General features: G+C 40.2%; 1 protein-coding gene across 1 annotated transcript in view; it reads right to left on the bottom strand.

Moving 5' to 3' along the window:
- The window catches only part of TEX26 (testis expressed 26), a 30,166-nt gene extending 13,234 nt beyond the window's left edge, over nt 1-16,932 (bottom strand). The window contains exons 1-5 of the mRNA XM_004680325.1: nt 16,657-16,932; nt 14,048-14,057; nt 10,858-10,939; nt 4,048-4,213; nt 1,402-1,555 (exon numbers count right to left, since the gene is read on the bottom strand). Coding sequence (XP_004680382.1) covers nt 1,402-1,555; nt 4,048-4,213; nt 10,858-10,939; nt 14,048-14,057; nt 16,657-16,932 — 688 coding nt within the window. The remainder of the gene's footprint in view (nt 1-1,401; nt 1,556-4,047; nt 4,214-10,857; nt 10,940-14,047; nt 14,058-16,656) is intronic.

Here is a 16,932-nt window from a genome sequence, read left to right as displayed (position 1 = left end):
CCTCTCACCGCCCCTGAGCCTCTGACCTGTACCCCAGTTCTGTATGTACAAATAAATAAATCTTTAAAAAAAAATAATAATCAGAGAGATGAAGAAAAGGGGCTCCAAAATTTAAAATTCATCTCTCAAAAAATAAAATTATGAGACCTAGATTTAAAAATACAGTAGAAGGGTTGAAATTAAATTTTTTTTTTTGAAATAACAAAAGATAGATATTAGGAGAGAAAAAATACTGTCTCAGGGAACGTTGCCATCACATCCAGCCAAACCATCAGACAAGTGTAAAGAAGAAAAAGGACATTTCCAGAAGAAAGTACTTAAGAATGTTCCTCCACACACTATTTCTTAGGACACTACTGGAAAATGTGACTCATCAAAACAAGGAGAGGATTGGGGGTGGGTCAGGAAAGAAAAAGGAGGAAATAAAAGGAGAGCCTAGTGAGGCTGACGTCAAAGAAATCCCCAGAAGGATGAATCAGAGGAGATATAGGAGCATGTCAAAAAAGAAGACATTCAAAGAAAGTGTAAGAACTGATAGCATGTTGGAAACTGTTGGGAAAACATGTTAATAAGTTTGTGACAAACACTTTGAAAAAATAATGACAGACACATAGAAAACTAAGTGCATGAAAGAAAAAGAAAAAGTAAAAAGAAGTACTTATGAAATTCCACTTGCTGACCAGTAAATATTTAAATAATAATATGATGCCAAATTATTACATAATCATAATGTATCACAGCATCATAACAATAATATAAATAGCAACTTGTAATAAAATTATATTGAGAGGGTAGCTGGAGGTAGAAAGTTAAAGAGGCACATCCTCAATTACCATAATAGAAAATCAACAATATTGTCTAACATTCTAACATTGATGAACAAACAAAATAGCAGTATAAGCATGCTTTTTTTTTTTTTTTAAGTATGAAGGATCATATAAGAAGAAATAGTTAAAAGGATTAAAGTTGGTTGCCAAAGGAACAGTCCTAGGGGTGGAGAGAGGTGCTGTTACTTCATTGTATGTTGTTATTTCATTGCAAGCTGACATATGTACGTATATGCATGCATTCGTTTAAGTAAATTAAGTCAATTTTTAAAAATAGCAGTTAAGAATTGAAAACAGGTTTAACCAGATCCCTTCATCTTTTCCAGGTGAATCTGTCTCATCCTTCAGGCTCATCCTTTCCTGCCCTCCCTTCAGCCCTTAACGTACATACCCACTGCACCCACATTTCCTACACTGTTCATCTTTTAATGCCACATTGTTTTTGTTTACTAAATCACTTCCTTCCCTTTCTATACTGTGAATTCCCTGAGGAAAGAAACTACAACATATTGTTTACCACTGCAATTCCAGCCCTAGGCAGTACAAGGATTAGGGAAAAACTAAACATGCTTACCTTTTGCTCTGTCCACAAAGTCTCTCTTAGTGTGGGAAATAAACTGATTTGCTATTGCCTTCTTAACTTCTTCCATTGAAGCATCAATTTTCCAAGGGAAGTAGTTCTTGATTGATGGCGATTGACCCCGAGGTAGTGTCCAGAGAAAGCAATCCTATGACACACACACAATTTTCAAGAAAGTCCACTGGGCTTCAAGTATTGGAATGAAGGAAATGAGAGTTTGTGTGTACATGTGCTTTTGAGTCCTTTACACCAGCAACCACAATACAGTTTTGATAGGCACAGGAGCCTGTCAACAAGTGTCATTGTTTACCCAACTGGAATGCAGGCACCCAGTCATTTCTTTGACTTTTACCTTGGGCCCCTAAAAATATGCTGGCAAGGCCCTCCCTGGTGGCGCAGTGGGTTAAAGCACAGCACTGAGAATCTAAAGCCGCTTCCGCATGAGTTCGATTCCCGCCTGCCCAGGAGGTGACCACATGGCGTGGCAGACCTCTCCTGACCCGCCCGCTGCTCCCCTCAGCAGTGTACTTCGTTGATCTGCCTGTTCTGTTCCCCGCTCTGTCTCTGGTGAAGCCTCTTACCGCCCCTGAGCCTCTGGCCTGTACCCCAGTTCTGTATGTACAAATAAATAAATCTTTAAAAAAAAAATATGCTGGCAAATGTTAGAGCTGTGCCTGTAACCAACATCTCTTCCAGACAAGACCACCTGAATTATAATTCTGGCCAAGGATCATATTGTCCTTTCTTCCCCTTCAGAGCCCTGTCCTTAGACATCAACCTTACTGCAGAAGTCTCATCAGCAGCCTGTAGGAATCGGGAGGGTGGGACCTCTCTCCTCTTCACCTCCAAAGAGACTATAATACCTGACACCCCCACCACCTCTTTCCATCTTCCCTTTTGCTTGACTTTGCTTCCTACTTCCAATTTTCCTGAGAAAATTGAAACCACCTGACGAGAGCCTCCATCGCCTGCCATTATACTTCGATGGGATTGAGGGGGGCTGAGGTGCTCTTAGAGGGCTCAACTCGAGCCCATGACCTTCAAGCGCTCCAGCAAATCACCTCACAATTCTTACTTCTCTTTCACAGCTTCTTTCCCTCTACTGGGTCATTGCCATCAATATATTGCCATCTTAAAAAGAAAACATTCTCTTCACTCTAAATCCCTCTCTAATTACTCCTCCCTTGCTCTTTACACTGGAATTCCTCTCTAATTACAAGCACTCACTGTCACAAATTTGCCTTTGAGGTCTCTATTACTTTCAAGTTCCCCCTCCATCCTTTTCTTTCCCTTCTAATCTCTCTATTGACGAAATTAAGCTTTTTGATGTGTAGAAATGTCCATAGTCTGGATTTTATTGATTACGTACTCACTGTGCCATGTGCCCTGTACTTCTTGCTTGTTGGAAGCTAGATCCAAAGACTGACGTAAACTCACTGGAGAACCCACTGTCAGGACTAGAGGTGGTATTTAGAAAGATTGTAGTAGGAGATATTGTAGTTATTCCTCTTGTGTGACTGTGTTAGTAGCTATTGAAACTCGATGCCTACATTAATTGGGTCAAAGTGTGATATTCTATCATTGCTTTCTTAATTTTTTTTTTTTTTTAGAATATCTTTATGAAGAGATATATCCTCTTAACTACAGCTTGGTTCTCTAGTGGCATCATTCATATAGAAAAGGCAGGCAGGAAACAGTTTTTCCTTTATCAGTTTTAAGGATAGTAATGGGCTTCCTACTATTCTCTGAGTGTCCCAACTTCTCTAACAGAACTCAAACAGATTTACACATATTTGATGTGTTTCAATATATTGCATATATTATCCTATTGAAGTTCAAATTATCTTACCTCAGCCTAGCAGGCACCTCTTCAATTCTGACATGATTGTAGTAGTGTTTGATAAGCTTTAAAAATGTTTCTATTCTAGATAAAGTCAGTGGAATGATAAAAGTCCTGGTGGTTTGAGAATATATAGTACCAAGTGCAACTATTTGTACATAGCTGTTCATAGCAACATTATTCATAATAGCCACAATGCAGAAACAACCAAAATATCCATTATCAGTGAACAAATTGTAGTATGTGCATATAATAGAATATTACTCAATTGTAAAAAGGAATGATGTACTAATGAAGAATACATTAGTCTTTATCCTAAGTGAACATTATCCTAAGTGGAAGAAGTTAGATACAATAGGTCACATCTTGTCTGATTCTACATATAAAATGCCCAAAATGTGCCACCTATACAGATAGAAAGCAGATTGGTAATTGCCAGCCAATAAGAGAGGGAGTGGGGAATAATTTTTTAATGGGTATGGTGTTTCCTTCTGGGATAATGAAAGTGTTTTGAATGAGATAGAGGTGGTTGGACAATATTATAAATATACTATTGCCACTGAACCATTCATATTAAAATAATTATTTGTGTGAATTTCACTTTCAATTTTTTTTTTAATTTAGGGGGTAGAGAAAAGTAGACTGACATAGATGTGAAAGAGTTGCCCAGAAATAGGGTCATAAGGATCATACTGTAGAAGATGAAAGACTTTTTGTATAATGTATAGATTAAAAAAAATTCATTCATATGGATTTTTGATACTCTATTAAATTCAACAGGTGTGTAGATAATATCTTACTTGAATGTAGTGAGATTTGTGGTTCTTGATTCCTCTTGAAGTCCCAGGTTTGATCAAATCTTCTTTAGAATATGATTTCCAAACATACTCATCATTGTACTGTGTCTGATTGGGAATAGGATCGCTAAGGGAGTATGTATATCCTAATCTTCTGATACTTTTTGGACTACAAGAAAAGACAGTGGAAATTAAAGGGTTAAAATACCAAGTCTTGGAACTCTACACGTGTCAAAAGATTTTACTCATTACAGCTTTCTAAAGATTGGCTATCTTGAAACAATGTCAGAATTAAGTTAATTTCCAGGTTCCCCTGAGAAGAAGCAATCCAGTATTTTAGGATGGCTCTTAACCAAAGTATGGGAGGCATTAAATGAGATTTAAAAGAGCAGCAATCTGAAATATATTACATTTTTAATATTTAAAGTACTAAGTCCATTCCTGAACAAAGAATACTTTAGTGTCAATGGTAGTAAAATGGAAAATATTCTTTCTTTAGAAATATTCCAGTTAATAAAAAGAGTAAATAAAAATATTAGCACATCACTGGTTTGCAAAATCCTAAGGTAATGACCAGTAGCTGCTAACCATAGCCCAGATTGAGACCACCAGATGTTAAGTGCCGTGGGTAAACATTTATACCATCATCTACTAAATGTTTTTGCCAAAATTCCCAACCTGAGTTGAAATCTCAGATTACATTAAACACACAAAAAGAGGAAAATCAATATAACACGTCAACCTAATTTAGATTCCGTTTTGAATTTAGTTGCTTGTTTTTAATTATGAGATGATTGGGGGACTTGCTAGAGAATGGCTATTTGATATCAGGAAATGCTTTTTTATTTGAGACAGTAGCACTGGTATATGTATTATTAGGATGTCCTTATTTTTTAGAGATACTGGAATTTGCTCCAATAATATGTAGTGGGAAGGCTGCATGGAAGTTATCCATGAAATGCCTGTAGGTTGTCAATTTTTAAAGTGGGTTGATAACTGGATATTCATTGTATAATGTATGGACACAGTATTTCATGTTGAATTTTTTTTTAAAGATTTTTATTTATGTATACAGAACTGGGGTACAGGCTAGAGGTGCAGGGGCAGTGAGAGGATTCACCAGAGACAGAGTAGGGAGCACAACAGGCGGACTGATGGACTACACTGCTGAGGGGAACAGCGGGCAGGTCAGGAGAGGTCTGCCGCGCCATGTGGGTCACCTCCGGGGCAAGGATCAAACTCATGCTGAAGTGGCTTCAGCTTCTTAGTGCTGTGCTTTAACCCGCTGCACCACCAGGGAGGGTCCTGAGTTATTTTTTGTTTTTTGTTTTTTGTTTTTATTTTTTTAAGAGAAACCAACATCTAGAGTGTGGGATATATCTAGGTGATGGACCATTTTACTTGTTATTCAGACGTGAAGGGTGGTCAAGTGGAACTATGGTCCTAAATTAACATGTGGTTATCAGAACCACACGATTTCCCAAGAAGAACAAGCACAAGTCATTTTAACAGAATCCATTTTCAGACCTCCATTTCTCAGCACATTATTTCCCGACAGGCATCTGCTTAGGAGCAAACCTGCACATCTGTCTATGTGGGTCCCTTCTCTCCCTTCTCCAGTTCACACAGGGTTTCACTAAGGTGCATTTCACGCCAAAGTGTGAGCCCCCACCTTCTGGAGGAGTGCCCAATAGAGGGAACCTTTCTCACAGTGATTTCAGGCAAGCTGCCTTGTAACCCAAATCCCACACAAGTCCCTTGGACTTGCCATGCTGGGTAAGTGGCTTATTTCTGAGTATGCAAAGCCAGGCACCACAGTGAGGGACTGTGTGGGGTGTTCTCACTGTCGTTACCACAGAAGTCCCACCTTATCTTAGGTTTTGCCTGCCACTGCTTCCATTACTCTGGTCAACCATGGTGTGACTATTATATACACTAGGTTATTTTGGGGAGGAACATATTGACATAACTTGTTATGACCTATTTTACAATTATTGTTAACTTCTTACTGTGCCTAATTTATAAATTAAACTTTGTTATTGTGTGGACGATTGTCTGTTGGAGATGCCTCTGCTCTGAGAACAATAAAGAACAGCTACAGAAGCCTGGAGACAGTGGAAGATGTTTGCTGTGAGCAAGCCTGTGGTCAAATTACATGGAGAAGCCTGGGGCCAAGTCTAACACCTCTTTTCATCTTCCTGTGTCAACTGGCTATAGGAAGGAACCAGAAATGAGCAGCTGGCCACATCGCCTGCCCCTCACATCTCAGGAGCACTCTATAGCATAAAAAATAATATAGGCCCTCCCTGGTGGCGAAGCGGGTTAAAGCACAGCACTGAGAAACTAAAGCCGCTTCCGCATGAGTTCAATCCCCGCCTGCCCCGGAGGTGACCACATGGTGTGGCAGACCTCTCTTGACCCACCCGCTGCTCCCCTCAGCAGTGTATTTCGTCGATCTGCCTGTTCTGTTCCCTACTCTGTCTCTGGTGAAGCTTCTCACCGCCCCTGAGCCTCTGGCCTGTACCCCAGTTCTGTATGCACAAATAAATAAATCTTTAAAATAAATAAATAAATAATATATATCTATCTAAGCCTTGATGCTTGCTTTTTCCCCCACATGGATAATATCTTACTGTAGAATAAGAGATCATTTAATATTACACACAGCATCCCCCTGTATCATGAATGAAGAATGCAAACAGATGTTTGCTTTATCGGTTACAGAATTACCTGTCCTTACTGTGCATGTAGCCCAGCTGTACAAATGGTGATATAAACCAGAACCAAACCTTTGAAGGATGAGTCTGGCACTCTGAGAAATTCTGTCTCCCTGAATTTGCTCGGAATAACTTCTTTGAAAACTTTTTTTGAATTTCTTCACAATAGTGAATATTTCCATCGACAACAGCTATGTATATTTAAGAAAGTTATAGGATATATAAGGTCTGGTACCCTCCACTGTTTCAGGCCTCCACTGGGGGCTTCCAAGGTATCCTCCCTGGTTAGGAGGAGACTACTATACATTGTGGGATGATGTGACTGAGGCAATGGTTGGTTTTCCATCTCGTAACAATTACAGAGTGCACATCCTTCTTTAGCTAGAGACCTGGGGTGGCGGGTTGGGGTGGGGGTGGGGGGAGAGAGCAGAGAATATATAATGGCTAAAATGATCCTTACCCCCATACATTTAAAGTTAAGCATTTTTCATTTTTTTTTAATTAAAACACTTTTTAAATGCCTAGGACATGTCATTCACTGGAAAGAAAAATACCTGAGTCAATGAAGCCACACAAAGTGGCATTGCAGGCTATTCTAAAGCACCTGAAATTTAAGACTATACAGTTTTTAAAGATCTTGGTATAAAACTGGTGATAGAAATCTTGTGATTTTTTTTTCATATTTTGTAGTTATTAATCAATAGGTATTCAAATCTTTTTAAAAATCTACACAGATTATAAAATACTCCAGTTCAGCCAGCCCTCATTTTATTTTACCTATGAAATATTTAGTCAAACATGAAAAAATATACTAGATTTTTAGAGCAATTAATTTTTACCTTATATAACTAAATTTCATTAAATGCATAGTAAGTGTTTGATTTTGTGTATATAATACTAAATGAAATTGCTTCTGATTTTTATATGAAACAATTAAATTATTCTCTAAAGTCAGGTATCAGAGTTTCACATGAGGACATTTAACTAAGGAACTTCATCTTGAGTCCTTCCTGGTGGCACAGGGGTTTAAGTCAGCCCTGTCAAGCTATCTGCAGAAACTGCAGCATGAGTTTGATCCTCAGCCAGAGGGCTAACCCACATGGCAAGGCAGACCTCTTCTGTCTTGCCCACTGCTACCATCGGCAGTATATTTCAGTTATTCTGCCTGTTCTGGTCCCCACACTAAAGTCTCTGGTGAATCCTCTCACTACTGCCCCCCCTCACACAGCTCTGACCTATATCCCAGTTCTTGTATGAATAAATAAAAATAAATCTTTAAAAATAAGGAACTTCATTTTTTTTCATTACATTCCTCACTTCACAGACAGAACACACATTTTTTTTTTAAGATTTATTTATTTATTCATACAGAACTGGGGTACAGGCCAGAGATGCAGAGGGTGAGAGGATTCACCAGAGACAGAGTGGTGAGCAGAACAGGCAGACTCATGAAATACACTGCTGAGGAGAGCAGTGGGCAGGTCAGGAGAGGTCTGCCACACCATGTGGATCTCCTCCGGGGCAGGCAGGAATCGAACTCATGCTGAAGTGGCTTAAGCTTCTTAGTGCTGTGCTTTAACCCTCTGTGCCACCAGGGAGGGCCCCAGAACACACATTTTAACTCTAACATCTCATTGCATTCTTTTTATTACTTGGACATAATAAATTTTATTAAACCTGACTCTTTACACTTCCTACTTTTAGGAATCTTTCCTAAAGTATGCATTGTATAAATTATTAGTAGCTTTCATAATGTTCTACAAAACATATATAACATTTATTTGAACTTGAAGCATGGTCATATTTTGTGACAGGAAGTCAATCTAACACTACTTGTTGGTTTGACAACAGAAACTAATTTTATTACTAGGTAAACATGGTGCAAATTGTACGAGTTAAATCTTCTGCTCCAAGGTGCTGATAAAAATATATTTAAAGTATTTTAGATGAGATCACTTTGTCAAAAGTAAGATTGGATTGGAAAACATTTATTGAAATTAATGTTCCTATTTTCCTAAGTCCTTTTTGGTTATATAATATTAAACTAGTTTCCCCCAAGTGAAAGTATAACAGATGTAATTTAATAGTCATTTGTTAAGATGTGCCTTTTCAGTATACGTCTCAGAAAATGAGATAGGGAATAACTCAATAACTGGATGATAAATCATCTAATTATTTGCTTTAATAAAATTTGAAGAAGCACCCAAGTTGTCAGCAGATCAGTTATTGAAAATCACCTTGTAACAACTTAGAAAGAGCTCAAAGTGTTGAGTGACAATGTTACACAAAAGCTCTGTTCATTCACATCTACCTATCTATGTGAGGAAGGCCTCTCAATGCTAGCAGCTATACATTGAAAAGAAAAAAGAAAAAATTGAGCAAAACCCCCTTATACTGAATGTGGTCTAATTCCAAAAACAATGATGTTCAAAACAGTGTATGGATCTATACACTGAACTAATTGACAACAAAACAGCCCCACTTATCTCATTAAGATGTTTCTGAAAATTTTCCTTTTGTCTTTTATAGTTATTTACATTTGTGATGTAATTGCTTTGACCAATTGTGTACTAAAAATAATTGTGATAGCTCAATACTTAGGGTCATATAACATGTTTAAAAATTAATTTCATTTAATGTACTAAAACCCTTGTAAAGAAGTACAATGGAATGATCAATAAATTGCTTTCAAACATGAACATATTACCTGAGGGTAAAATTCAACTGAGGAAGTGGTATGGGAATAGGAGTTCAAGAAGCACTAGGAATGAAATAAATTATCTATTAAAAGGTGTGTTGTGTATTTTTTTAGAGGATCATTGTGAGTTATCAATTTGGTCACGTGTTTAAATAATCCATTAGTTTTATTTAAAGAAATGACTCAATAGTCTTATCTTAAAATATTACATTTAAGGTAGAATGGCAGTTTTATCTCTTGCAACTATTTTAAAACTCTCCTGTGAAGTTAAAAAAAAATGTGAATTTACAGACCACTGTAAATTCACCCTATGTGTTTTTGGCTTTCAGCCCAAAGGTTTCTTCTTTAGATAGTGTTTCTGTCTGGGAAGCTGGTATAATCATTACTGTCAGATGATATATCTCCTGGTTAAGGGATACAATGCAACTCAGCGGGACAGCCAATAATTTGGAAATGAGAAGCCTTGCAGCCCTACACTTTTTTGGAAATCTGTCATATATTATACAGGGGGCGAAATGAATGAAATGTTTTAAATAAGTCTTTTGTGCTTGTCACTGCAGTGCTTTCATTCTGTCCCCTGAGTCCCCACCACAAGCACGTGCCATCATTTCCACTTCACCAGCCATAAAGCGCTCGCCTTGCTACTTGCCTAAGGCACAGAGATGACACAGGTTAAAGCAGAGAGCTGAGGTTAGAACCCACCCTTGTCTGACTCTGCAGCCACCATCTCACCAATACTTCATCTGACTTCTCAATAACTTGATCTTCTAAGGTGAAAAGATCCTCTTTGTTGGAAACAATTCACAGAGTAAACACAGGTTAGTGAAGTTTCCCCACACTGATTTCCCGTCACAACTGAGCCAATAGGTGATCTGGAGAAGTTACAAGTCAGGTGATCTGGAGAAGTTACAAGCCTAGTTATGTTAGCAAACAATGAATGGAGATGTGGAGGTAAGGATAGGCGGGTATGGTGCCTCCTTTAAGCTTCCAAGGCTAGTGTTGATGATGGAAATGATGATATGCATTCATTCAATTGTCATTAACTGCCTATTGCTATATATATCAGGTAACGGGTTCAATTCATACAGTGTTTTAGGCAGTGCAATTTATTAATATATATACTGAAACTATTATAAAGCATGATGCATAGTAACTTTATGGAAACTCCACATTAATTTTCTTAATTTTCCTGTAGGAGGCTGGATACCATTGCAAGGGCAGGAGGAGGGGATCTCTCTCTGATGCTTGGAGGAGAGCTGCACATGCCATAGATCCTAATTGAATGCATTTTCTATAAGTTTTCTTTGATTATTTTTTATTGGTTTTGGATTCTGAATACTGGAATACAGGTGAACAGATGATAGTGTGTAAATCAACCTGACTCAAATAAACATCTACCGAATTAAGGCTGGCACTGCTCCTGTCTTGGGTGTGAATTCAGTCTTCATCGTGGTGGCATAGGAGTCCCAGTTGGTATCACCTGCTAAAGCATAATAGAACAGTTTTAAATGTGGCAAACCAATACAATGTGATCAAATGTTTTAATAATTAAAATGATTTTGCCAGAGAAAACATTTTTGATCAGATTTCGAGTCTAAAGGAATAAAGGCCAGCTTATGGCTTCTATTAGGAGAGAAGAGAAGCTCAATTCAATTATCTCAATTTCCTCCCTTTATAAAAGTAGGTCTCTTGTTTTTCTCAAGAATTCACACATGCTTTTTTTCTTTAAAAATATCATTCAAGGCCCTCCCTGGTGGCGCAGCGGGTTAAAGCACTGCACTGAGAAACTAAGGCCACTTCCGCATGAGTTCGATCCCCGCTTGCCCCGGAGGTGACCACATGGCGCGGCAGACCTCTCCTGGCCCACCCGCTGCTCCCCTCAGCAGTGTACTTCATCAATCTGCCTGTTCTGCTTCCCGCTCTGTCTCTGGTGAATCCTCTCACCCTCCACATCTCTGGCCTGTACCCCAGTTCTGTATGAATAAATAAATAAATCTTTAAAAAATATATCATTCAAGTGATGTATTAAAATATAAAGCAGAAAGTTCATTTGAAATCCTGTCAGCTAAGAGGATATTATTGGTTTAGGGACCAGCTTTTCATGTGTTATATTAGGTATATGTATGAACATGAGATGATTTTATACAATGGGGCTCATGTTTTCCATGTCAAGGTTTATTCTGGACAACGATTCCTTGGTTCTTCCTCTCTGTATTATCACTCTCCTCTCCTCCCCACACCATGTTAACAACTGTATCTGTTTCTTCTACATTTGCTGCTATACTCACATACAGGTTAATATATGTACATGCAAATACATTGTCATACTAGGCATCAGTTCTCACCATTTTTACAAAAATGGCTCATATTCCAGTGTTCTTTTCTTCTACCCTTAACAATAATGTCGTACTGGAAACCTCCCTAACTCATTGGATATAGCTCTAATTCATCTTTGTAGTAACTGTACGATTCTGTGATATTGATGTTATTTAAAATGGATGAGATCAACATGCAAGGGAGTATAGTTACAGGAGATGAAGTCCAAAGGTGAAGTTTGGGCTAGTGTCAGAGGTAGGGGAGATGAAAGACCCAGTGAAAGCACTAGGCAGAGCCATCACTGAGGAGAGAGAGAAACACAGTTTGTGGCATCTTAAAAGCCAAAGGAAGAAAGGGGAGAAGGGATCATTTAAGATAAATGCTCTGGTAAGATCTAGGAGGGTGAGGACTAAGAATTCACCATCAGGTAAACACTAGCCACAGCTATTATTGATCTGACTTAATCTCCATGGTGACAGAGCGCCATCTTGGGATATTTCAAATTTCAGTCAGTCATTCTTCCCTTGTCATATCCAACAATTACCTGTTGCTTTCTCCATTTCACTGGAACCTGGGTTGAAATGCCGCCTTTAAAGACTGGCTAAGGGCCCTCCCTGGTGGCAGAACGGGTTAGGATGCAGCACTGCAAGCTAGCCACAGCCATTCCAGTGCGAGTTCGATCACCACTGGAGATGATCCACATGGTGTGGCAGACCTCTCCTGACCACATGTCCACTGCTCCCCTCAGCCTGCCTGCCTACTCCCCCTCTGTCTCTGGTGAAACCTCTCACTGCTCCTGCACCTCTGGCTTGTACCCCAGTTCTGTATGCATAATAAATAAATATTTTAAAAAAGAGAAGTCTAAGAAATACTGTCTAAACTGCGGTCTACACACTGCAGTCACCTCACCGCTGGCATTTGTTCACACTCATGGATTCTAAAAACAGTTGCTGTAAAGTATCTTTCTAAAATACCCCTTCAACTTTCACAGTCTTAAAATTTATGTCACTGCCTCATCTAGAGAGCCCTGAGCGAACAGATCTTCTCTTTCATCTTTGTCCAGCTGCTGCTGACTTCCACATGCCCACCCCCTTCTTTGCTCCCCACCCCCACCCCTAGTTCTCACTGATTAATTGAACAGGCTCTGCAATCCCCCCCACGCAGCTGGATCTGCTTATCTGTGACAAAAGGCCAGTTGCCTTCACACTGGTTTGAGTTTCTCCTCCACCTGGAGACTGTCACAGCCTGGCCCCAGCCTGCCCCACTCTTTCTGCGTACAGACTCCTAGGTCTGCCCTCTGACACCACTCTATGAGAATTATATTTTCTCTTGTTTTAGTGGGAATCATCTTATGTTTTAAAGCATTTTACTCTAATAGCAGAATTCAATGTTCTTTGTTAAGGGAATCCCAAGTGTGGGGAAGTAAGTGGGAGACAAGGTGAGGCAATGGCTTTATTTAACTTCATCAGAATCTGCGTTTGGTTTAGGAAAAATCCTCCACACAGAGACAGCACAACACTTCTCTTTTTTCTCCAAGACATAAAACACTGTCCTAGCTTAGATCTTACCTACATTAAATGCTCTGGTCATGTAGTGTCCCAGACAGCACCTCCCAGTTATTCGTGGGGGTGAGCCACATAATTCTCAGTGTTTCCAGGGCTGGGGATTGTCTCCTTGAAGAACAAACTAGGGTCTGTAGCCCTTCTGTTGCTAGAGGCCTACTGCTGCATGGTCAGGAGGACATAGGAGGCTGCTTCTAGGACCTGAGATCAAACTTTCTCTCCCTTACATTAAGGGCAGACCACGCAGCTCCTTCTGATTCTAACCCACCTGCATGTCTAAAACATAGGGACACATGATTGTATCTGGTATATCTTCCTTTAATTTTGTGCTTAGTAGTCTTCTTACTACACCTCTTTTTGTCAAGTATCATTTTGTTTTTTTACTTCCATTGACAAATGTCTTGAAAACAAAATATTAGCATCAGTTTTCTATGTTATCAGATATAATATTAAAAATCTATAACCAGAATGTTCTAAAAATCTGTTTCTAATGCATTCTCTGTGTGCCAAGGGTTTCTTTTGCCCTTATTTTGGGTAAGTAGTTCAATGTCTTCATAACTCTTTGCTACCTCTCCTATCATTCTGTCATCCTGGCTCTTTATTCCTTCTCTTATTCTCTGCTTATTCTACAAACAAATCCCAAGCCTGTCCCAAAGAACAAACCTCATGCACTGGGCCACAGGATACTGTCCTAGCCTTAGAGAACTCACAGGCCAGTAGCTGAAATCAAAAATATCGAGGAGAACAGTTTATAAATATGCTGATGTCCATGTGTCCTGGGAACCTGGCTGATGGTGTGATCCTTTCTGATTAGATGAGACAGCAGTTGGGGTGAACTGGGGAGGGAAGGAGACAGGGGACACAGGAGGGTCTTCAGAGTAGTAGTATCTGCACTGGGACTTAGTTCAGAGACCTTTGACAAGAAAACAGGAGGATGTGGAGGGAAACATTTTACAGAGGAAGTGGCATGAGGTATGAAAATCTGAGAGGGACATAACAAGTGGTCAGTGGAAGTGAAGCAGGGGAGAAATGGTCAGTCAAGGTCGGTGAGGCCACATTTGCCCTTTTATCCTGTTCCAGAGAGGCTCTATTGTGCTCACCTTGGTGACACCTCTGGAGGTGTTCACAATGATAAGTTTTATAAATATTATGCATTTTATACAACATGTGTGTGTATCATCTTACATATTACAAAGTGTTTCCACAGAATGTTACCTGATTTTATTCCCACAGTAACCTAATAAAACAGGGTATTAACAGTATCTGATAATTGTAACTTCACAGCATTGTTGTGAGGAATACAGGTGATCAATTTAAAGGATTTGAAGTAGATTAAATGGGGTCTCCAAGAGCTATACTGATGTTCTAATCCCCAGAAATTTGGATGGTACCTTATTTGGAAAAAGGCTCTTTGCAGATGTAATCAAGGATCTTGCCATGAGCAGACCATCTTGGGTTATCCGATGGGCCCTAGATGCAATTTCAATGTCTTTATAAGGCAGTGGAAAATGTGAGACAGAAGTGGGGGAGCAATGTTACCATGGAAGCAGAGACTGGAGTGGTGAGGCCACAAGTCGAGGGTACCCCCAGCCCCCAGCAGCTGGACGAGATTCTCCTCTAGAGCCACCCAAAGGAGAGCAGCATGCTAGCATCCAGAACGTGAGAGAATAAACTTCTGTTGTTTTAATCCACCAGTTTGCAGTAATTTATGGCTGTCCTTGGAACTAATCAGCATTTAAGATAATAGTTCAATAACAGTTGGCTCATCAACTCATTCTATTTTTGAACCAAAGTTTGGCAGTGACACATCAGTCTCACCTTGTAGTCGGTGACACTTAAAACAACAGCTACAGAGTGGAGACCCAAGACTGGGTGGGAAGATTCAACATCCAGAGGAAGGAGAATTCTGGAGGTAGATTAGTGAGAGCTGGTGACCAAATTGTGATGGCAAAGAAGCTTCCCCCCTTCTTGAGCATCCAGGACCCTTCTCATTGAGCTTGCAGTCTAGAGGACAAGAGTGTAATTTGGTACATTTTGAGTTTGAGAGCCTTCTGTGATATCCAAGTGGGATTGTGTGATAGACAGTTGAGTGTTTTAGTCTGAAGATTGAATATCCAGTCAGAGGTAAAGTTCTGAGAGTCACTGGCACCCTTGTGCAGTCCCAAAGCCCTGTGGCAGGATGACCACTCATGTAGAGGATATAAACCCAGAAGAATAATCGTGGGCAATACCAGATGGGAGGGGGTGGCGGGGTGGGGAAGGGGGTTGACAATGATAGAATCAAGGACAGTGGCTGGAAATAGAAAGGGAGGAGATTCAAAAGGACAGTGGGGGTAGGTAGGGGAGCATCCTGGATAGGAAGTTCACCCTCTTCTGTCTCTCCCCTTTGCTCTGAGATTATCTAGAAACTGGTTCTTACAAATATTTTTTGTTCTAATGACATTTTTATTTTCTATCCTTAAATTACAGGGATGAATGGACTGAAAATATCCTATTTCATTCATTCTTTGGGGACTATAATTCTAAGCTGTTGCAACTGAACAGTTCTCACTGCTCTATAGCCACAGTGGAACCACAACTACTCAGCCAGACTGCCGTGTTGTGTTATTACTATCACAGAAAAGGCCAGGATGGAGCTGAAGGAGTCACAGAGTAAACATGCCATCAGCACCAGCATGCAGCTAGACTACTCTCCCCTCCATTGACACAAAAACCTGGGCTGGGAAACCTGCTGTATTTGCATGCAAGATTAGTATTAAAAGCATTACACCTAAATGCGAAATCATTTTGAAGACCAGCAAACACTAAAGCTCGGTGAACACCAGTCATCACTCCCATCCTGGGGCAATAGCAGTATCCTATACTGCCATAGTCAGGAGGGGGTTCTCTGCACACCTCCTTGGGGGTGGCTCCCTGTGCTAGATAATTTGTCCTTCCCAGATTCTGTCTGGGGATCACAACTACAGCTGTTTCTGTTCTCTTCTTTGCCTTTAACCTTGATGTCTAAAAAGGCACTAGTAAATTCTTTGTCCTGTTCTCTCCTAGCCAGGTATGTCTTAGGTGTGTTGTGTTAAAAAAAAAAAAATCACCTGAGCTGTTTAGGGAGGAGTTTAGTAGCAAGTTTGGCGAAGGTCTGGAAAGGGGCAAGGTCATAAATAGCTTCTCCCTGACGTTCCTTATACCGACTAAGGTCCATAGGAGGGAGGCCCACACACTGAAAGACCCACGCAGCCAGTGCTGCCGCTTACTCCTTGTGTGTGTGTGGGGGGGGAGGGAACCCTCTCCCGCTCCCACCCGGAGGGCTGGTTCCCAACCTTACTTGAAATTTTCTGGCAGCAACATTGGGACGTATCTGGAGTCTCCAACCCAGGCAGTGCCATTCTTTGCCCAAAGAGGCTCTGTAAGAGCCCCCAGCTCCAGCTGGACCCGGTGCTGAGGCGGCACGCTCTGGTGCTTTGTGACGCGTCGCCATGGAGACGCGGATCTGTTTGCAGTTCCGCTGAGGCGAAGGTGTGAGCAAGAACGTCTTCAAATCCCTAACCAGGTCAGGGGCTACAGGGGAAGCGAAGGCAAAAAATCGCCTTTCCAATGACAT

Source organism: Condylura cristata, unplaced genomic scaffold, assembly GCF_000260355.1.
Source record: "Condylura cristata isolate star-nosed mole 26May11 unplaced genomic scaffold, ConCri1.0 scaffold00010, whole genome shotgun sequence".
Lineage (NCBI taxonomy): Eukaryota > Metazoa > Chordata > Mammalia > Eulipotyphla > Talpidae > Condylura > Condylura cristata.
Note: the sequence above shows the minus strand (reverse complement) of the source record. Positions and strands in the feature narration are given on the sequence as shown.